A 22,251-nucleotide genomic window follows, 5' to 3' on the forward strand; every position below is an offset into this window, starting at 1 on the left:
CATTAAAGTCAGATATATTACAAGTACAGTTCCTTACCTTCCAATCTCATAACAACAACAGCTAATGAGCTAATACTAACAATGGTGAATTCAACTTAGTTTAAACCATGGAAAATCTGAGTACTACATATTTCTATTTATATTTCTTAAATGGGAAAGTGCTGGTTAGCCCTTGTACGATGCACACTACGTCTATCACCCCCCCACTGGATTGAGTGCGCGGAGGAGATGGCTTAGCGGGTTGTTAATCTGTCCTCGGAGAGACATCCGCCTCTCAATACGTCTTTGCTAAAGAGCCTGTCAGGGCGCAGGCGGGTGGTGGGCCAAGGGGAAATCGGGTGTTGGGGGGTGGGCTGTAAGCCACCGTTTGGGGAAGGTGACCCAGGTCATGGCTGCGGCCACTTCTGAGGGGGACTCGGAAGAGCTGGTGGACCCCGGTTTGGGCATGGAAGAGGAAAATGGGGCCCTCAAGAGGGACTCGCTGAGGGGAAGCTATCACAGTGACTCCTTGCTGGCCCCGGATGGCGACTCCATGACAGGTAGACGTCATTTCGGTCTGTTTTTTCCAATTAGTTTATTGAAAACCATTTGGAACTCATTGGCTGCTAGTTATTCAGGGCAAACAAATGGGATGTTTATTCAAATAGTATATAGAAGGCTGGACTTTTTAAAAAAGTTTTTACTTTTCCAAAAACGAGCTACTATTTACAGGACATTTACATGAAAAGCATTCTGGGAGTGCACCGTTTTAGCATGTCCGAGATGGCGCTTGGGTCTGCTAATTCCCTTTTACAGCAGTGGGATTAAGTGCTATTCTAATCCCAATCCTCATTTGACTGTGTGTGTGTATGCGAATGTTGTACTGGCTCAAAATAGAAAACAAATAGGAAATCACACATACAATTTATAACAAGGTTTATTGACTTCAGAGTTATTTCTCATCATTTTCACTTACCTTATAGAGACAAAAAATGATATCACACACAATTATAGCAGAGTTTATTGACTTCTGAGTTATTTATCATCATTTTCACTTACCTTGTAGAAACATCAAATTATATCACATGGCGCTTATCATACCACAAGCAAGAGTTACTTAATATGGAGAAGTAATAATATTTTTATGTCATTATTAAGCACTTGTATCTGAAATATTTCCTCTCAAATAAATACTAAAACAAGTAAATGACAGCTTGTATTTAAAATGAATACTAGTGATGTTAAATATGTTAAAATGCCTATTTTAATTTGGAAAAAAGGGGCGTAGTAGATTATGGAAGATTTGGAGTATTTGACCGAAGACCTCTTGGTCTCCATTACTGTCAGTGACTTGAGGCTTATGTGTGAGGCCACCGGGGCGGGGTCAAAGAAGCTCAGTCTGGGGGATTATAGTTGTACCCCCTCACACACAAATACAACATTTTAGTCAGATTTGGATCCCCTCTGAGGTTTTAAGACCAGAGCGCAAGCTTTTAAAGCATCAGCGCATCCGGCTCGCCTTAACAGTCGCCGTGGAAACCGCAGCGGGCTCGGCTACGCCAGGCCCGGATGCCGAGAGGCGGGCCCGGCGCTCGCGGGGGATGGAGGGAAAACCGCCCCGTACCGCCGCATTTGGGAATGCCAGGAGGACGGAGAGGTTGTGCTCCCGCGAGGAGAGGAAGAGGAGAAAGCTGGCCAAAGAGGCGGCGGAGGAGAGCAAGACGCCACGAGAATTTCCCTCGTCGACGTCCGGCGGCTCCCGGGGTAGACTAATGCTTTTGTTGTCGTGTTGGGACGTTTGCGTCCAGCTGGGCTCTGACCTCATTTCATTTACTCAGAACGGAAAGCTAAATCTTAGAAATATGCATATACAAACAAAACAAAACTACATTTTTCGTGAGTCATTTGTTTCAAAATATTTTAAGAGTAATTCCTATTTTCTGTGACATGACAAAAACATGACAATTTGAACACTGTTTTGTGTACATTTAAAAAAACCATGACTATATTTTATTTCATGTTGTTTTCTTTTTGCAATATTTATTGGCTATTACATCATTGGCATTTTTGGGTGGCATTCAAAAAGTTTACCCAGCTGTCAAATCGGCAAGCTTAATTTTGGCAAAGGCCTCTTGCGTAACCCAGGGCGCAATGTCATACATTTGCCCCTCCCAGATGGCCGCAGTTCAGTGGCGAGCAACTTGGACGTAGCCGACCGCATCACCTACCTGGAGCAGAGGATGCAGATGCAGGAAGACGAGATCCAGTTGCTGAAGATGACCCTTGCCGACGTACTCAAGAGGCTCAACATCTCCGAAGAGCCTCGGGCCGCCACGTCGGCAAGGAGGACGTCGGGTGCTAAAGGTGAGCCAAAAATGCGCATTAATACTTATTTCCTACTTGCTGTTTTATATATTTAATTATTTCCCTACTCATACTATTTATTTTAATCTTAAAGGCCTAGTTCTTGTTTTTTTAGAGCAAAATCAATCCATTTCTCAGTTAAACTAATGATCAAGTATGAAATTAAATTTTCCTTAATCATTAAAAGTACTTCTTCTTGCAACAAAAAAAATAATTAAACTAATAGAGGGCAGCACTCAATCACATTCATCTGGATTATGGACTGAATTTTTTTTTTTAAATATCCCAACCCAATTTTCAAAGACTTTAACATGTGACAATTGTTATGATGAGACAAGCTATTATGTTAAGATGGCTGTCTGTCCCATTAGGGCGACCTGTCTCAATGGGTCTGCCCCCCAGACGCCCCCTAGTTACCTCGGGAGTCACCAGTTTGAGGAAGAGCTCCACGCTACCATCTGGAGCAACCTGTAGGAACTACAGCCCAGCACCCTCTCGCTGGTAAAATGCTATTATGATTTTTTAAAAGCTAACTTTGGAACTGACTCCTTACCTGTCATGATTTTTTTGTGCAGTGGCGTCAGGAGTCCAGCAGGCAGCGTAAAGGACAGTCCTTACAGGACCCCAAAAGCACGTCCATCTTCATCAGCATCATCCTACGCCAGCACACAAGAAGGGTATGAATGTTTATTACACACAGGGCAACTTGAGATACAAAATAATAAGCATCATTGATGATAAGTCAAGAGAAAAACAGCAGTTGTTTTAGTCATGAGCCTGGAGGAAATGAGAAGAACTAAAACCCACAAAAATATTGTCTTTAAATGATATTTATTGCAATAATAACCTCTTTTATTTACAATAGGGGCACCAGATCCAAGGAGGCTCCCGTGAGCTTAGGTAAAGGACTATTGTAATTAAAATAATTTTATTTCAAAGCAGACTGATTAGAAATGTGTTGTTACCATGCAGGCACAAGGAAAGTGACACACAGCAAAGGTAGGTTTCGCCCTTAAAAGACATTGCAATGCAATCTGGAATTGAGTCTTTTGAATTATATTTCTGTATCTACCCTTCATTTATTTCCACATCTCACCATGACTTGGTTACCTTTTCCCTCCCCATCCATGGCATCTTGTCCCCATCTCACCGCTTCACTTAGTGACTATGCAGATCTATCTGAGCCCCCTCTTAAGAAAGACTGGGTCTTCTGAGACAAATCCAGCAGGCGCCCCTGTGGTACCCGTGGGCGGCGGCCGACCGGGGCGTACCCAGCAAGCGAAGGGATCGCCCAATTTAGATGCGGGGAGGAAGAACCCATCCTACATGTTGAATCTCCAGAAGTCCGGCACCAAGGTTGGAAGTCAACAGAAATCGCAGCCAGATGCTAACAGCTCCAAAAACTCCCAAAAGTCCTCAAGTCAATACTTTCAGATTTGTTACTGACCAATAATTAACTACACTGCAACCATATGCTTTAGGTTAATTTTCCCCTAATTAAATCACCAATTTTACTCTAATTTTAGACCGGAACACTGAATATAAACTCTTATTTCGGGTATCACATTTTCTGTGGGAGGCCTTTAATTGTATATACATTTTGAAAAATAACCCCTTTGAGCTTCTACTTATACTAGCAAATATATACTACTACTGGAACAAGTAATTGTAGCTAAACCCAACTTGCTAGTTTGATTAGAATCACTTTTTTTGGTGTCACATAACTCTTTGGGATATTTACTAACTAGATTTAGAACAGTCATAACCGAGTTCTTACAAGAATATTGGCCTCTATTTTACCTTTTAGTTCAAAGTTGTTGTTTTTTACATCCTATTTACCTTACCATGTAGTAGTGCTTCTTTAGTAGCATTTCCACAATGTGCATTCAAACATACATTATGGTGTGTATTGGAATAGAAGGTCGTGTTTAGTGAAACAATAAATAAACTTTATTATCATGTCTTTTAAAAGCATGTCTCATGGACTTATACATGTTTCTAATGTCTAAAAAAATACGTACATACGTATAACAATGATCTCACGGCCCTTTGATCTTTACCACGGCTCTTTGATCTTTACCGCCCTCTGGAAAAAACTAGCTGGCGAGTACAGCATGCAATTATTTTAGCTACTAAATTATTTCTACCCACCTATAAATATATATTAAAATAAATACAATAAAACAGTGTCCCACAGTACCTATTTTTGGCTGCTTGAGGTCGGGAGAGTTCTTAATTAGCTTCCTGGGAGCTTCATGTAGCACCTAGTGGAGAAAAATCATGGTGAAACGATGGCTTCCCGAAAGTGACGCGTAGCTACTATTTTCCCGACGTTTAACTCGTGGAACAAAAGTTTATAATAGTGAAACGGACAGAAGCAATACAATGTTGTAATATGATATTTGAGCTGTTTTTAAGAATAAAAAATGCCATATTTACGTCGAATACTCGACTCGGTGAGGGTCTCCCGCCTTTTCCCGCCGTTCAATCACAGTAGCTCTTTCAATTTTGGAGTCTGTTGTGATTGGTCAGTAGAGATCACGTGTTCGTCCGGCATGTATGCACACGAGAGGTTCCTTTAAAGTTTAAACGGTTATACACTTCCGGGTAATGCAACCAATCAGGTTCACTGTTAGTGTAATAATGTTTGGTCAGAAAAATGCACTTTGTAATAGCCTACGTTACATTTTTTTAACGAATTCAATATTAATGAATTTCAATTCATTCAATCAAGTAAAAAGAAGGGGAGTTGTAGATGGTCTGTCTATAACTTTTTAGCTATTGTATAATTACAACCACAAGTAACCTTCATTAATAATATGTTCTAACCACACATTCAAACAACAAAATAACATTCCAAACACACTTTATGGGACTATATATAATGACACTATACTGTATAGCACCACTGTATTTTGAGCATAACTGCATCAAATCATGATAGAATGAGAAACATAATGTGTAAATAAAGGTTCTCAACTCCATTCAAATGATTTCCTATTGGTTCAATGGCTCTGTTTTCTTTGACTAACTTTGACTGGTTACACACTAAGCATTCTCCTTCCCACTCACATTGTCCAACAGCAGGATCGATGAGCGAGACCGAATGTCATCCACGCCACCCGATGCATATTGACGGCTGGCGTTGTGACCCATATGAATAATAATACTAGCTGTAAGGCCCGTTGAATGTAGGGCAAAGGCAACAAGATGCATTCTGCCTATTACTTTTCTGATTTGTAAATATTAATTAAGAGGTAAAATTGTGTAATAATATTGTGACATGCATTATGCAGGAGAGAATTGACATTAACAATAATACTAATGCATTTTGACGACCTTAACGTGTGTAGTATGTGTGTATCCGGAGAATGTCCGGTGCAGGTGTGCAATCATATGACCTGTCACCCAGTGCATTCTGGGTGACATCAGCCCACTGGGTGAGTCATTAGCACTGAAGGCAGGGGGGTCACTGGAGCATGTGTATGTCCCTGCCACCATTTTGTGTATATGCTAGCATCCCATTTGTGTGTGTGTGTGTTGTTTAGCGCCCATCCATCTCCACTTGTCACTTTGCTCCTGACCACCTGCAGGTGGAGAAAATGATTTCTGTCTTTTTTGTGACCACATAAATAGAAAATCATATCATCTACATCAGTTTGAAGTCAATCCATTTTTAGATATAGGTCGACTTCGAATATGATGTTTTTGTCGTAAGAATACATCGACATCGAACATCAAATGGAAAATATAATTACAGTAATACGAAAGAGAAAATATAATCTTGTTATTTGAATAGTACTGGTGCGTGTTGTGGGGTAAAGTAGGACTAGAAAAGCAGTGAGCACCGCAAAAGCGATGTCAGTGGATCAATAAAAGAATTGCCGGTCAACCACAGCGGGACGTGTACTAGAAAGAGAGCATGTGCGGTGTAAATATGGCAGGGATTTATTACTTTGGGACCATGATTGCTGCGGAGATTATAATATTTATTTTCGAGCTGTACATCGTTGATAATCTGCGTGCATCTGCGAAAGATGAAAGTACATCAATATTAATGGGTCAAAGGTCGCGGGAGGACTGCAAGTCTGATTTGATGAAGTGTGCAGCCAAGCAATAAAAAAAAATATGTATTTTTTTTCTTCAATTGTGAGTCGTGAGTAGTAATTACATTGATTGACAGGTTGTGTATATATGTATAGTATTCACAGTGTTGTGGTATTTAGTCAAAGCTATGCTATTAAGAGCTAAAGTTGGTTTAAATGTATTTAAACCAACTTTAAATTTTAAATGTATACTTGATTTAAATGTATACTTGATGTAATTATTGATTTCTATATAAGTATTCTTTGATTACTATGCCAAGCTAACGTTAGCATCCCTCTATTTTGAGGTATGGTTGCCCATATGTAATTTTATCCTTTTTATATATTAGAATAAAAATGTTTTAAAATTATATTGACTTAAATTTATATCCAGCTATATTTATTCATGAAATAACATTATTGGACCCGGCATTTATTCCGCTTGTGTTAATTCCTAGCATATTCATAGATAATTTTACTTGAAGCTAAGTTCCATTCACGGCCATTGACTGCAATGCATCACTGTCTCATTGTCTGTCCTCCTCCATCTCACTCTGTTAATGAACACCCTCTGAAAATGTGTGTCTTTCTGTGTGTGTGTCCTCGGATGTGAGCCATCCGATGAATTAAATTCTACCTCGCTCTCCTGCCACGTGGTTTTACGCTGGTCCAATCCAGCAGATGGCGGGGTAAGGTGGATGAGGGTGATGGAGGAGGAGAGAAGAGAGAGAGAGGGATGGAGGGAGGGAGGCAGGGAGGCAGGGAGGGTAGGACCAGTTCTAGGCACAGCTGGGAGGGGAGACTGGGGGAGGGAAGGGAGGGAGGGATGCATGGAGCGAGTAAATAATCCAATGAGACAGCGAGAGGAGAGGCAGAGCGGGGCAACGCCTCAAAGCGCCGGGAATCTCTCGCCATCCAGCTCGTTTTTTTTTTTTCACAGGACAACCTCCTTCACTCTCGTTTGGACGCCCGACAGAATCCCGGGATTTTTCCTTTCTTTCCCCTCTGGGAAGAGGCGTGGATTGTCTTCATCTTCATTCATTCAAGGATTGAGATATAGCTTACAAGGCCTTTTTTATTGTGTATTATTTTGAATTGGGAGGGGAGGATGCTTTCCTAGCCTTCCATTCAGGTGCCATGTCGCCTCTTGAACTCTGACGGAAGCCCAAAGAAGAAGACTGACTCCAAAGGCGGGGATTTTGCATTTGTTGATCCGCCGACATGGATATCAACCTGCAGTCGCATCGTTTCTACTTCCCGCAGATCTACTGCGCCGAGCCGGGGGCGCAACCGCAGCTCAGCGACTTTAAAGTCAGGTAGGTTTTGGGATTGTGTCATCGCCAGGGTCGATGGCCGCCATGGCCTTGCAAGGGGGAGGAGGGGGATAGCGTATTTGACCCCCAGGAAGAGCCTGGATGCTCTCGGTGAAGGCTAGCAGTGGTCGGGGGAGCTAACGACGCCCGCTCGCTCGCCGGCCGCCTCCCCGAGTGCGTCCTTTGTTCTCCATGCCGGCATCGGCACTCCCGTTTGGCATCCACAGGCGGCCCTGGTGCTAGCCCAAAGCGATAAAGACGGTCCGATTGACATATGGCAATCCGCGGGATTTTATTCAGATGTTTCAAAGCTGTCAAGTAATGTGTGTGGCTGCAAACAAGTGTAATGTGGCTAATGGGGTTCTAGTGTACACCCTTTATTCTCCACCTATGATTATTTTTAAACACACTCAACCAGTAGTCTACTATTGACGATATAACGACACTCACATGTGTAGATTCTTTATCCTCTTTTCTATACGACTCATATTACAGCATCTGAGTCATCAAGTTGTACTTTACTATCCTCCTGCATTTGATGTCATGTAACTTTTTATAGGTTAATTTGACATTCTAACTTTAGTATAAATTGTTTGACAATGGAAACACTGCCATCTCCGGGTTGGGAGTCGCTTTACCTATTGATGGCTATTCTAAAAATACAAAAAACATTTTGTGGTCGTTTCCGTGCTCAAATTGTAATCCGTTTTCTGCTTTGTCCATGTTTTTTTGTGTGTCAAGCAGCAGTTGTGCTGGTTTGGCAGATCGTGATACATTTGACCACGACTCCTCTAACAGCTCTGATTAGTGCAGCTTTGAGGGACTCAGCTGGGCTAAGAAGCTTTTTGCTTTGGCAGTGGCGCGCCACTGTTGGAACAGGTTTACAAGTCCGTGATGCTTCGCTTTATCACGGTCACTATATCAACCTCCAGGCCAAACATTAGCGTAGAAACATGGAAGCCCAAATCTTTCCTGTCAGTCATATCAATGTGTGGCAAATTAGTGCCACGCGGATTAGCCAGGGAGGCGTAATGCCAAGAATAGTCTATATAGTCGATTTGTAAGGTGAGCCTCGGATGTGAGAGGAAGAAGGAAGACGGGGGGGATGGTGAAAGGCGCAATGCTAAGCAAAATCCAAGCAATTCTGGAAATGGACAGCGGATAGAGTGAAGAGAAATGTGTGTCTTTTCATGGCGACAACGACCTTTGTCTGTAGTATCAAATGATGATGTCATACATAAACGCCGGGCGCCACCACAGCAGAAGGCGTTGGTCATATGCAAATACAATTATACTACATGTGTTTTCATTCACGGATTACAGCCTCTAATCCGTTAAGAACGTTATGCTTTAATTGTTACTCATGTATCTTGTGGAATAATCCATACATCACTTGGACTACTTATTTATTCATTTATTTTTTATTGATTGTTTATTTGGCTGGCTGTTTGTTACAGATTATAGTACTGTAAACACTGTTGTTGTTTGTGCACTATGTGGTGAAAGCTTTCAATCTCATATACTTGTATAATGATAATAAAAGCATTCAATTGTGGACAAGGAGGAAGATTTGTGGGTTTGCTAGCAACAGGAATGCTAGCATTAGCTGCTAATAATCGAGCATACACCAAATATATATAAAACAAATCGCTAATGAACTAAGGACTGCTATTATAGAATCTTAATAAAATTAAGAACATTAAACACCCTCAAGTTAATACCAAAAACATTAAGAAAATATACTATTTTGACGATTAACAATTAGAATGGTGGTGAATGGGGAATGTCGCCGTCTTGTGGACTGGAGGACCAAGTTCGCTAGAGCTGTGTGATTTTTTTCCTCAATGATATTACATTGTCAAACATTGTAAAATACTGGATTGACTGCAAGTTGTGTCTTTCAATGGCAAAGATAAATTGTGTTGATATTGTCAATAATCATTTCAGTTGAGTTTATCACTTTCATTAGCAGGAATAGTATTTTCCATGAGAATTCCCATTTTTCCCTGTCATCATTTTCATAATTACGCCAATACAGCAGTCATCGTTAGTCACCCTGCTAGCTGTGGCGTGGGGAATAAATGAATGTTAAAGCTGGAAGCAAAAACGTCTCATGCTAGCTAACGCAAATGAAAAATATGTTTCACGTAGTGCTAGGAGGCGTTCTGTTTTCTTGGAAGCCCCGGAGGGACGGCAAACACACGTTCTTCCCAACATGGCGTCACGCTCAGGCAGATTAGGGCCGAAGTCAAACACGCGGTGGGGAAAAGCACTGCTGGGAATTTGACACGATTCCGGCTCAGCGGATGCGGCGGAGTGATGGGTCGCGGCTGCACGCGACGACATGTCCGCCACGGTCAATTACAGGCGCGCCTGGGAGATGCTCGAGTCCCGATGCGACGCGGGGTGCGTTAGCTAATGGCCCTTTAAACTAGTATCGGATCGATAGAAGGTCGTCTATTGATTTTCTCAGGAAGGGCTCACAAATAATTGTGTCGGCTACGCACTTGCTTATTTTGTTATGTCACAGGATTTAGTCGGTAAAGTGAATTTAGAGTAATACCTCGTTTATCACGGTTAATAGGTTCCAACACATGTCGCAAAAAGTTATTAACCGCCATGTTGGAACAGTATTTTTATGTGTTTTTTTAATATTATCTGTCATCAGGGAAGCAGTTTCCGTATAGAGAATAGTCTTATTTTGAAGTACCGAGGTAATACTGGACTAGGGTATTGTTGTTTAATGTTAATTGTTAAGGCCTTTGCGTTATGAGCATTTTCCAGCATTTTTCTTGTTAGAGAAAGGCTCCTTTTCCCTGCATGTGTTCCCATAAAGCATTAAAGAGTTTCCTGGTTGCTGATGCTGAGAGATGCACAGTACCCTCAGCGGGAGGGGGCGGGACCATTGGAGGAAGAAGGTCCACGTGAAAGTTTAATGAGAGACTTTTTTGCAGCCATTATCCAGCGCGGCATCTAAATGTAGCAGAATTGTAAGCGCTCTTGACGGGAGACGTCCTCTGCCGTGTGGCCTGGGTTGCCAAAACTGGTGGAAGGTGACTTAGAGGTCATGCCAGTGAAAAGAAAACGTGCTGGATGATGATTGGCCAGTCCAAATGGACTGAATGTCTAACACCAATGGCAGTCTATGGAGAGTCCAGTCCCAAAATGTATCAGAAATGGTGAATTAAAGATCTTGACAGACCCACAAAGGTCAAATTGGATGACACTAACTAATTATCCATTCACAAATTTTGTTTGTTTAAATCATTTTTGTCAAATTGGATGTCAAAGGGAATATTTTTTCTCATTGACATTCTAAATTAATATAAATGGAGCAAAGAGAAGGCTAGCATTGCCAGTTAGAGCTCACATAGACCTGACCCAGCGTGGATATAAATGTTTAAGCCGTCAGCTGTTCTCCTAGTCCTCTGCTTCATGCAGATTTTATTGCGTCAGGCCGAAAATGCGCTCGGACTTGCGCGTACTATATCAAGCGTACACACGCAACTTTTTGTTGGGACAAAAAACACCAAACCGTCAGTGTTGGGATTTTGGACGTTGGCGCTGAGCAGCTGCTGAGCGACACAAAGGCGCCTTCTGTTAACTCGTCCTTTAGCTACTCTGCGATGGAGGCTGCTGAATCGGCAAATGGACAAAACACACAAATTGATCGCCTGTTTGGAACCATCAATGGTGTGTGGCATTTAACTGCTACTAGGGTTCATCGAGTAGTCAACAATGAATAGATTTTGTCATTTTCTTAGTGAGTGGATTGATTGTTTGTTGAGCTAAAAATGTCCAACTCACTTACTACCAAACAGCAGGTTGCTAGACATGTTTTTATTTGGTGCTATCATTTTGTAATTAAAATTCCACTCCCTTTGTTTTGTCAGATTAAAATTTACAAGCACAATGTGTCAAAATATTCCAAGAAAATAAGTACCTCTCATCTTTGTTTTGACAACTAGCGTCACACATTAATTTGCATAAAGCACACACCGGACGCATTTATTTTCTTTAACTTGTCGACTCGGCTTAACTTTCAGTGCCACAATTGGGGAACTGGCAGAAAATGGCGTCGGAAAGTCCTGGCGGCATTGAACCAATGAATAAATGAGGGGTCTCCGCTAAGAGAAGCAGGCAAGGCGGAGGAAACGGAAACTCACAACGACACACACACACACATTGGATGAAATATGAATAGTTCCTCCACAAAACATGTATAAGTCACTCACGCACACACTTTAAAATGTCAGCCGGGATGGCGCTATGAATTCTGACAGAAATCTCAGGCAGGCGCTCATGCGAAGAAGCAGAGAGTTATTAATAACATGATGTTTACTCGCACGTTTTGAATGTTTGACTTCGTCTGACTGACTGGCACAATCAAGGATGCAAGGTCAAATTTGTGCTTTAAAAGAAAGCAAATCTCTGATATTTTGTTATATTAAGTTTCCCCATTCTCGTCATGATTCAAAATCAGTCAATCTTTACTCGTGTGTTTTTAGTGGAAATAAATAAACGTTCACTCCTGTCCATTAGACGTCGTAGCCTGACATGTAGTAACTATGCCTGGACGCACAACGGCGCTGTGTCCCCAAATTGACGAAACACTCTATTTAATACGTAAAGCGAAACAAACCAAAACAATAACAAACAAACGACCTTTGACCTAAACCGTAGCAAACAATACAATGAACGCCATCTGTTGTTTTAGCACTACTTTAATTCAGAATCAGTTTTCAGACTTTAATTGAGTTAAATAAAGTACTTATATGTCCATTTTGATTCATTTTCTTCCAAAATGATATGCAAAAGTGGCAATAATCATGTATAGTATAAACAGACACAGACTGGGCCCATGTGTTTGTCAGACAAAAGACACAGACACTAATTGGAAAAGGAGCTAATTATATATAAATGGAAGAAAAATACAGACGATGAGCTGAGAAACAGTTTGGACTTGCAAATGAGAAGAAGACGCCCCATCTGTTTCTTGGCTTCTCTGCCAAACTAAAATTAGACGACGGTCGACCCCTGAGGCAAAAAACAAAACAAAAAAGCTGTGTCAGAAAAGAGAAGTCGGGAAGGTAGTTTCAATTGGGAGAAAATTAAAGTCAAAAAAGAGCCAAAATAATTGTATTCTTATAGCAAACACACTCCAAACCATGACATTCACTTCTAATTTATCAATGAAAGGCCCAACTTTACCTCTTTTTTTACAAAACATGACCACAATTATTTTTTTACAAAGGCAGAATTTTGCTCATGTGATGATTTTGCTGAAGATAATAAGCAGAGCCGACCACCAAGCGCTCTGAAAATGGGGCTAATGGCCATGTTTTGTGCTCGTTAAATCAAAGTTGCATCGTGGGCAGACTGTAAACGTGCCTGTTTTTTATTCTCATTAAATGCTTTTCGCTCATGATAAAATGTTCTACTGTTTTTTTTTTGGGTCCCCACAGCGAGCAGAGCATCTGTCAGGCCAGAGCCTCGGTCATGGTCTACGACGACACCAGCAAGAAATGGGTGCCCATCAAGCCTGGTCAGCAAGGCTTCAGTCGCATCAACATCTACCACAACACCCCCAGCAACACTTTCAGGGTGGTGGGGGTCAAACTACAGGACCAGCAGGTGGGTCCCCGCCTTCATTTGTCCATTCCATACCAGTCTAATGTGGTTCCTCCTATCCGCCAAGGTGGTCATCAACTACTCCATCGTCAAAGGGTTGAAGTATAACCAAGCCACACCCACTTTCCACCAATGGAGGGATGCCAGGCAGGTGTATGGCCTCAATTTTGCCAGCAAGGAGGAAGCTACTACCTTCTCCAACGCCATGCTCTTCGCTCTTAGTGTACTTGGCGCCCAAGACGGAGGTGGGTGGCGCCCGTTATGCTAAAAAAATGGCCAAAAATAAACAGGTGCATCATTTTTTGTGGCCCGGGAAAGTCAAAAGTCCAAAAGTTTTTGATGTGTTAAAAATAATATGAATTGAGATGTCATATAATTGGGACAAGAGCTTTTTTGTACTTACTCCAAAGTCTTCATGGTCTCATTAGGATTGGAAACATAACTCCAGCACGCCGACAGCCAGTTTGGTGGTTTGCGTTACATGACAGATGATCTGTAGCTAGTGAGGAGTCGGGAAGGGGTGGGGGGAGTTTGGCAGGTAGATTGTAATGTCAGGTTAGGTGAGGCGATGGTAGGCAGAAGCGAGGGGTTGTGTCAGTGTTTGTGTGTTTGCTATGGTCGCTCCCTATTTTTCGCCATGTCGTGTAAGTATTGTCTTTGAGTAGATGTCATGTTTTTGTTTGCTTGAATTTGACTTTATTTCTCATGCAGGTCCAGCTGTGCAGCGCCAAGTTCAAAATGGACCAAGTTCAGAAGATATTGAAGTCCAGAGAGCAAGGTGGGTCATTCTTTAGGTTTTTTTTTATATATATAAACCTTGAAATGGTTTTTTGACTCATGGGGGCTTTAAATTTGTGAGTTTTGAGACATCACTTGCTAAAGTTATAAGTCGTTTATGTAATTTCAACAGGATTCCCAAGTGAAGATACTACTGTTTTGTTGTTTTTATCTGTTAGAAATCCCTATAGTATTACGGATGGGGGAAAAAAATCAGCTAAATCCTCTTTGCGGCTCCCATCGATGATGTAACCCGTTTCCAAAAACAGCTCCGCCCACTGAAATTCAGACGACCCTTTGAGCAGAAAATCTCTTCGCCCACCCAAATAACAATCATTTCATGTCCGTCACGTTGTCTTACCAAATCCTCTGCCACTCACTTCTCTTAAACACGGCTGTTGTCGTTATAATGAAGAACCTGACAACACATATTATCATTCTTACTAAATTTAAACAAGGGAATCATTTGAAAGATTAGTTTTTCCTTGAAAAAAAGTCAAAATATGTTGTTTACTTTTGTTTTTACACAAAACAATATTTTGTTGACTGTAAAAATAAGGATACATGACCTAACGTTGAGCTAAAATGCTTTTGATTTGACTAAAATTGGATCATGTAATAAAAATATGGATATTAACATATGTGCAATGTGTTTTCCAGGCAGATGATAGAACAACAGCAACAGATGCAGGCCCACATGGAGCGTGAACGCCACTCCTCCAACTCAGGTAGTCCTGTCGCACAGTGATGACATCACAACTACCTAAAAGCAGCCAGTGCACACCCAAAATGACCCCCCGGTGACCTCCCCCTCGCTCTCGGCCTCCATCTAGGTTCCCCTTTCCAAGGTCACCCCGCCGTGCTCTCAGTGGCTCCCCCGGTCATACCTCCCCCAGCCTGTGCGGGACCTCCGCCTCCGCCACCACCCCCGGGACCTCCTCCGCCGGCCGCCGGGACCGCCCCCGCGCCCCTGCCTCCGCCGCTGCCCATCCAGGGAGACGAATCGTCGGTACAGACGGGGCTCGCCGCCATGCTGGCCGGGGCCAAGCTACGACGTGTACAAAAAGTGAGGACCGCCACCATCAAAAGTTTTGGACCATTGCCTTAACGATACAATTCTACCGCTATCAGCCAGAGGAGACCGTGTCTTCCAATTCGTCAAACGCCAAAAACAACGAGGTCAACCGGACTAGTGGTGGCAATGGAGGACTAATGGAGGAGATGAATGCTCTTTTGGCCCGAAGGTCAGACACGCCAACACATATTCCTGTCTAAAACTATTGTTTTTGTTTTTTATTGACTATGCTGACTATGCTAACACGGCGCTTTCTCTTGCCCCCAGAAGAAAAGCAGCTTCAGAAAAGCCAGATGACAACCAAAATGTGAGTGGGCGCCTTATACCTTATATAATAAGGAGTAAATAAACAACTATTTGTATGATTATGGTTTGTATCTCCCATCAGGATGACCCAAATTCGTCCTCGCCCGGCACCAGGGGAGGTCAGAATGCTACAGGTGCAAACCTAAAATAGGTTTTTGACTACTAAAAGTTTACACACCCTTGTTTTATATTGTTATCTTCATTTGTGTCACTACCTTATGTTGCAACATGACTTGTTATGCGTGTTTATTAACAGACGGGCCAAAAAAGCCATGGGACCGGGCCAATTCTGCGGATAGGGGCTTGGCGTCAAGGTAAGACAGCTCAATTTTGTGGTGGTGGAATGCCAAAATCAGCAAAATGTCAATGTTTGCTTGAATGATGTCCATATAGGATACGGTCAGGGGGCAGCAGCAATGACACCGATTCGTTAGACATGGATAGAATGAAACAGGTAAACTGTCCATTTCATAGCCTACATTTGTTTTTGTTTTTCCTATCAAAGACTGATTTGTGTGTTTCTTTAGGAAATCTTGGATGAAGTATTCCGTGAGTTGCACAAAGTGAAGGAAGAAATTATTGATGGTGAGTCCTTGACAATAATATTACCGTATTTTTATGGCATTCACGTGGATGGTTATTTAAAGTTGTATATATATTTAAGTGGAAAAATGTTCCCAGAAAAGAAGGCAAAATATTACAATAATATATATTATACTATAATTTGGAGATTAGAAAAGCTATATTCATATTTATTTGGGGAAAATGCTGTACTAACTGTTTAAATTTGCATATGCCAGTTTACTTGTAAAAGTATAACTAATTTAAAAAACATTTTTTTTGTCTTGAAAGTATAAATCTATAATAATAATACAACTTGATTATGCTGCTTTGGACTGACTAATATTCCCACTCTGTGAACGAGGTTGCAATGTATACCTATGTCCGCCAGGTCGCACTGCAGGCAATATCTGAATGTAAACATGAAAATCTACGGGCACTAGCAGTAGAAGAAAAAAAACGTTTATGACTAATTAAATTCCAAACTTTTGTCACTGTTCTTCATAACTCTCATATGTTTTTTAATGATCTTTCCTGTCCTTGTTTTATGATCGCCCACAGCTCTTAGACACGAACTAAGTCGAGTGAGCACGACATAATGTCACCAAACTGAGTGGGAGACCAAGTCGGACCCAAACTGTGACGTCCGCTGTAGCAGCCATGTTTTTGCGGCGCGCATTGACTTATGGGAAGGCACCATGCGTTTATGTTTGTCTCTGTTTGCCCCCTGTCTTTGGCCTGAACAACATGAGAAAAGTCAATACTATATACAAATAGTTTTATGCCGTACAAGAGGTTATTACACACGTTTTAATTTACCATTTCCCTTATTATCACATTCCTTATTATTGATATTATTCAAGGGGCCTTGAGGTTTAAAAAACGGGGCTACTATGCTGACAAACAATCAGTCACATTAATGGACACATTTGGGCCTCAGATGAAGCTAAAGTGCTAGGCTAATATACTAGATTATATTCATTTTGTGGCCCCAGGAGTATTTTTTATTGCCCTTGCTTTCATAATTCTAGTGAGTGGGTTTTAGTCAATACAAATTGGGCAACGACAATAAGAATATGATAGTAAAGTTCAAATTGCACGTTTTGTTAATCCGCTTTCATATTATTTACAACAGATGTATTTTTTTTACCGTTCTTTTATTTTACTTTGGACAGAGCAAAAAAAGTACATTTTGACCATGAAAAACCTGTGCAAAACTTTGTTATTTACACAAATATCACCTCAGAATAGTTGTGATCATGTTAATTATTTGAAAAAAAAGAGTTTATTTACCGCCAAGTATTGTTATTTTGTTCTCCATCATAACAAAAGTGCTTCCTTGTTCAACAACACAAGAAAAAAAAAGAAAATGCACCGAGTTTTGAGATAATTCAAATAAAACTGTGAACAATGTCTTGGATAAATAAAGGCTGACTGTTTTCTTTTATATGAGTGTCTTTTATATCCAATATTCCTTTGATTGCCTTAATGCCAACCCAAAATGTGCTATTTTTAGATATGGGTGCCCACAAAAAATGTTTTAAGTCACTTAAAACGTGCTATTTTTTAGACGTGGGTGCCCACACAAATGTTTAAATTCACTTCTGTATATATAAGCCTGCATATTTAAAACAAAAACGTGTTTCAGTCTTCAATATGGTGTTTATTGTATTTATAAAAAAGGTTTTGGTCCTGCAATTCAAGTCTCGTGGTGTTTCTTATATGTGTGTATGAACGAATAAACAATAAATATCATATGCGTTGACATAAGTGTTATTAATTGGTGAAAATGTAATTAGATGGAGAAAAAAAGTCAGTCAACATTCGCCTTGATATGCAACTCTCGCGATGCTTCCTCGCAAAGGCGCAAAGCAACGACGAGATCTTGCGCGGGAAGGAAGAGTGGCGAGAGTTGCAGCCGAAGAAGAGGCAGCGAAGTCCGCCGCAGCGAGATCCGGAGCTGGAGGGGGCGTGTGAGAGAGATCGCGGCGGGTCCCGAAAAGCCCGGAAACAAGGTACATTAACGCGGCGTGAATGAAACAGGCAAGCTGGAGGACTTCGACATGGCATCCGGAGAAACCCTGTACATTGGGTCGGACGGCTCGGAGATGCCGGCCGAGATTGTGGAGCTCCACGAGATAGAGGTTGAGACCATCCCGGTGGAAACCATCGAAACCACGGTGGTCGGCGGGGAGGACGACGACGAGGACGACGACGACGAGGAGGACGACGAGGACGACGACGTGCAGCCCATGATTGCGCTCCAGCCGCTGGACGACGACCCGGGATCCATTCACCATCACCACCACCAGTACCACCACCATCCAGAGGTTATCCTAGTCCAGACCCGCGAGGAGGTAGTTGGCGGGGACGACTCCGACCTGCACACGGATGACGGAGGGTGCTTCGAGGACCAAATCCTCATCCCGGTGCCGGCCCCCGGGGTGGAGGACGAATTCATCGAGCAGACGTTGGTGACTGTAGCCGGGAAGAGCTCCATGGGTCGGGTGAAACGAGGAGGCGGCTCGAGCGGGAAGAAAGCGGGCAAAAAGAGCTATCTGAGCGGCACGGAAACCGGAGCGAGGAAATGGGAACAGAAGCAAGTGCAAATAAAAACTCTGGAGGGGGAATTCTCCGTCACGATGTGGGCGTCGGGTAAGTCTTGTTAAGTTAGCCCGACTACGGTTGTCACATCTCGGCTACACGAGGCCTTCTTTGCTAGGGCGTTGTCCTGCTCTTGCACCCGACTAATTCCTGGACTGTTGAGTCCTGTCGCGAAACGGTGAAGGAATTCGCCCCGAAATTTTGGTTAAACGTGCAAACGAGGACCAAATGTTTTTGTTTTGACTGGAAGCCATGTTTTAGGAGTTACTGGGCGCCGCCATATTCCCCGAGTCCTGAAAAGTATGGCGGCGGCCCCCGAAAAAATGGCGACTCTGGCGGGCCCAGACAACATGGCGCTGCGGTGTTGTGGTGCCCCACCAATTAACCCAAATTCGGGCGAAAATGACCCATTTGGGGCTGAATACAGCGTTTAACGATTAGGGAAGTTTGTATTGATCACGTGAGGGGAGTCTAAGTTGACCTAACTGTAATTTTTTGTCAACTTTTTTCGAAAAGACTGGCTGTTAGCTGGTTGCTAACTTCAAAGGCGGGTTGCCGTTGGGCGTTTCGAAGGCAGTAACAGGCCTTGGATAGCCTAGCATTGTGTAGCACAACCAAATCGTCATACACGTAGTTATGCTCCCCGTTTGATTATTGCCTTGAAGGCTTCATAGAGAATAAAGGTGTATTGCATACATAACTATGCGTTTAATCCCACTACGACTGTTTTATGGTCATACATTGCATTCATGGTATGCAAACCCTGCAGGCAAAGCACCCCTTTTACGTTTGAAGTATCTCAAGGAACACCACTTTGAAAAAAAAGTATAAATACAAGATTACGTATTGTTATTAAGCAATGACATAATTGGAATGGTGTGATACAAAATAGAAAGCTAGATATGGTAAGAAAAAATCTGGGCTGTTCATTATAGTCATATTTTGTATGTACACACGTAATGTCACATTCTGAAAATAATGAATGTACTATTTTGTTCTAAATAATGCAGTAAGTAACTCGTTATTTCCCTAGAACTATGTTTCGGCTTGTCAATTTATTTCGTGCTAATATATAAAACTATTTGCAAACTTTTAATTGACCAAATTAGGTGATGATTAAAATAAGCAGCCATATCCCACAGGGTGGTCTCCAGGGACATCCTACTGTGTGTTCGTTTCAGTTCTGTAACATATTCCTATGTACCTTTGAAGACATCGACCACGAATCGGTGGTGGAGGAGCAGATTGTGGGCGACAACTCACCCCCTGACTACTCGGAGTACATGACGGGCAAGAAACTGCCCCCGGGGGGCATCCCGGGCATCGACCTCTCGGACCCTAAGCAACTGGCTGAATTTGCCAGGTGCAAAAGTCTTTACAAATTTGAAAGAAAAACTTCCCTCTTCCACAAAATGTACTATTACTACTTTTTCACGTTAAATTTTCTTCCCAAACAGGATGAAACCCCGAAAAATCAAAGAGGACGACGCTCCACGGACAATAGCGTGCCCTCATAAAGTGAGTTGGATCGTGAAAACCATAGCGAGCACTTGACCTTATAAACTGACTTGCAATGATTTACCTGCATTAAACGCCTGTTGGTAAGAGTAAAAAAAAAATGCAAATAGTCTGTTTGACGTCAGGATGTGAAAAGTGCGCAGTCGTCAACACCCACGCATTCTATTTCGGCACTCGCCATCTTGGCAGGTTTTTTTTTTTTATCCTTCCCTTTTATTAACATTTTTTTCTTGTTTAGGGTTGCACAAAAATGTTCAGGGACAACTCGGCCATGAGGAAGCACCTGCATACCCACGGACCCCGTGTCCACGTCTGCGCGGAGTGCGGCAAGGCATTCGTGGAGAGCTCCAAACTCAAACGTCACCAGCTCGTCCACACGGGCGAGAAGCCTTTCCAGGTGGACTTTAAACACTTTTCTATTTTTAGAACTTGCGTATCCTTAGAGAGCTACTTTTAACATCTGCGAAAAAATGACATTACATTTTAGACAAAAAAAGTGAGTCTTGTGCCTAATGAACCGGCCAATCTGACCATTTCCCAACTCTGCACACTTATCTTCGGAATGTGTGTTTTTCTTTTATTCTAATATTTTTTTTGTATGGCAGTGCACCTTCGAAGGCTGCGGCAAGCGCTTCTCGCTGGACTTCAACCTGCGCACCCACGTGCGCATCCACACGGGCGACCGCCCGTACGTGTGCCCCTTTGACGGCTGCAACAAGAAGTTTGCGCAGTCCACCAACCTTAAGTCGCACATCCTCACACACGCCAAAGCCAAGAACAACCAATGAGACGGCTGCCCTCAGACCGCGGCGACAAAAAAACAAAACACTGAACGCTCTTTCTTTTTCTCCACCCAGGCCCCTCCCTCCCTTCCGCCATTCTCATTTCCAAACATCGGAAAGTGAGCGCAAAAAGACTCGTTTTTACCAGAGTGGTTTTTATTTAGTCACGGCGAGCTCTATGTTACACTAACTCTAGTAAGCACGTATACTCGTAGACGTCGGGACGAAGAGGTGTGGATTCTTTTAAGTGTTTATCCAGTTTTTTTAGTCGCTTTTCCTGTTTTCTACCAGCGAGCGGCGACCACAGATTTCCGAGGATCACCTTTTTCTTTATTTTTTTTCTCTCTTCTTTAGAATGCCGTGTACACACCTGACAATATTATTCCTCTCGTTTTGTCTCCATGTTGTTGTATAATCGACTGGCCACAATAAAAACCACTCATCTCTATTGGAATAGTCACACAGCTGGTGTACAGGGTGTCTGTCTTTATGGACGTTTTCATTCCATTATTGTTTTTCATATTTCAGGCATCTGTGACAGCAAGGCAGTTCGGCAGAAGTGACGTTTTGTATTTTCTTTTTACATTTGTGTGCAGGAAGGCACTGAATCCAAATGGTAAGATGCCTTTTTGCTAGATGTGCTTTAATAATGGAGGATGCTTGTTCATTTGCATACTCGGGTGGGTCCAATGGGTCCCACTGCAATAAAAAAAAGGGCATTTAGATGAAGCCAATGTTTTCTGAAAGTTATGAAATATTCTCTTGAGGATTCTAAAATTCTGTGTTCCATACAGACTTCTGTTTTAATGTTACCACTTATGGTTTACAGTTGGGTGTAGGTTATTTGTGTGACCCCTTTATTATTTGGGGGGGGGGGCAGTTTATAAGGAGTGTACTCTATAGTGAAAAGTAAAGATGTGTGATTTTCCTACATTTTGTGATTTTTTTTCTTAATGGAAAATTCAAGGGGCACTTGTTTCCTTAATTTGATTTTTTCTTTTGATCATGTATAGTAAATTGAATTTTCAATAATCTACATTAAATAAAGCTGAGGGTTTTAGTTTTATCTAATTTTTAAATATTTAATATGCATCAAATTCTTTTATTATTATTATTATTTAATTCAATGGAAAAAGACAGACAATACATTAAATACAAGTTAGTAATTTGTTGCCATTTTAAATTATGATGACGTGAATTGCTTCATTTTTAATCAATTTATTATCAAATGATTTATTTTTGAGGGATTAAATTAT

General features: G+C 41.9%; 3 protein-coding genes across 4 annotated transcripts; all 3 read left to right on the plus strand.

Moving 5' to 3' along the window:
- Positions 1-287: 287 nt before the first annotated feature.
- On the plus strand, positions 288-4,317 carry LOC144212927 (uncharacterized). Its single transcript, XM_077741124.1, has 7 exons — positions 288-539; positions 2,155-2,343; positions 2,715-2,844; positions 2,919-3,020; positions 3,209-3,243; positions 3,316-3,342; positions 3,506-4,317. The coding sequence occupies exons 1-7, from the start codon at positions 389-391 to the stop codon at positions 3,787-3,789; spliced, it is 918 nt and encodes a 305-aa protein (XP_077597250.1). The 5' UTR covers positions 288-388; the 3' UTR covers positions 3,790-4,317.
- Positions 4,318-7,266: 2,949 nt separating this feature from the next.
- evlb (Enah/Vasp-like b) lies at positions 7,267-17,504 on the plus strand. 2 transcript variants are annotated; one of them, XM_077741093.1, is made up of 11 exons: positions 7,267-7,744; positions 13,207-13,375; positions 13,440-13,617; positions 14,084-14,150; positions 14,810-14,877; positions 14,983-15,215; positions 15,281-15,393; positions 15,492-15,531; positions 15,613-15,984; positions 16,058-16,115; positions 16,653-17,504. In XM_077741093.1, exons 1-9 carry the CDS (start codon positions 7,650-7,652, stop codon positions 15,679-15,681), a joined length of 1,032 nt encoding a protein of 343 aa, XP_077597219.1. In that variant the 5' UTR covers positions 7,267-7,649; the 3' UTR covers positions 15,682-15,984; positions 16,058-16,115; positions 16,653-17,504. The 2 variants fall into 2 exon arrangements, with proteins under 2 accessions (XP_077597219.1, XP_077597226.1); XM_077741100.1 differs by having other exon boundaries at positions 15,495-15,531.
- Positions 17,505-17,953: 449 nt separating this feature from the next.
- Positions 17,954-21,459, plus strand: yy1b (YY1 transcription factor b). Its single transcript, XM_077741082.1, has 5 exons — positions 17,954-18,746; positions 19,908-20,058; positions 20,153-20,213; positions 20,452-20,610; positions 20,819-21,459. The coding sequence occupies exons 1-5, from the start codon at positions 18,155-18,157 to the stop codon at positions 20,999-21,001; spliced, it is 1,146 nt and encodes a 381-aa protein (XP_077597208.1). The 5' UTR covers positions 17,954-18,154; the 3' UTR covers positions 21,002-21,459.
- The last annotated feature ends 792 nt before the right edge of the window (positions 21,460-22,251 follow it).

This window comes from Stigmatopora nigra, chromosome 2, assembly GCF_051989575.1.
Source record: "Stigmatopora nigra isolate UIUO_SnigA chromosome 2, RoL_Snig_1.1, whole genome shotgun sequence".
Classification (NCBI taxonomy): domain Eukaryota; kingdom Metazoa; phylum Chordata; class Actinopteri; order Syngnathiformes; family Syngnathidae; genus Stigmatopora; species Stigmatopora nigra.

Coding starts and splice junctions, on each gene's coding strand:
- LOC144212927 (XM_077741124.1), top strand. CDS start 389: ATGGCTGCGGCCACTTCTGAGGGGGACTCGGAAGAGCTGGTGGACCCC. Junction 3,021..3,208: donor TACGCCAGCACACAAGAAGG/GTATGAATGTTT, acceptor TATTTACAATAG/GGGCACCAGATCCAAGGAGG. Junction 3,343..3,505: donor GAAAGTGACACACAGCAAAG/GTAGGTTTCGCC, acceptor CGCTTCACTTAG/TGACTATGCAGATCTATCTG.
- evlb (XM_077741093.1), top strand. CDS start 7,650: ATGGATATCAACCTGCAGTCGCATCGTTTCTACTTCCCGCAGATCTAC. Junction 13,618..14,083: donor ACTTGGCGCCCAAGACGGAG/GTGGGTGGCGCC, acceptor TTTCTCATGCAG/GTCCAGCTGTGCAGCGCCAA. Junction 14,878..14,982: donor ACGCCACTCCTCCAACTCAG/GTAGTCCTGTCG, acceptor GCCTCCATCTAG/GTTCCCCTTTCCAAGGTCAC.
- yy1b (XM_077741082.1), top strand. CDS start 18,155: ATGGCATCCGGAGAAACCCTGTACATTGGGTCGGACGGCTCGGAGATG. Junction 18,747..19,907: donor CGTCACGATGTGGGCGTCGG/GTAAGTCTTGTT, acceptor GTACCTTTGAAG/ACATCGACCACGAATCGGTG. Junction 20,059..20,152: donor CAACTGGCTGAATTTGCCAG/GTGCAAAAGTCT, acceptor CTTCCCAAACAG/GATGAAACCCCGAAAAATCA.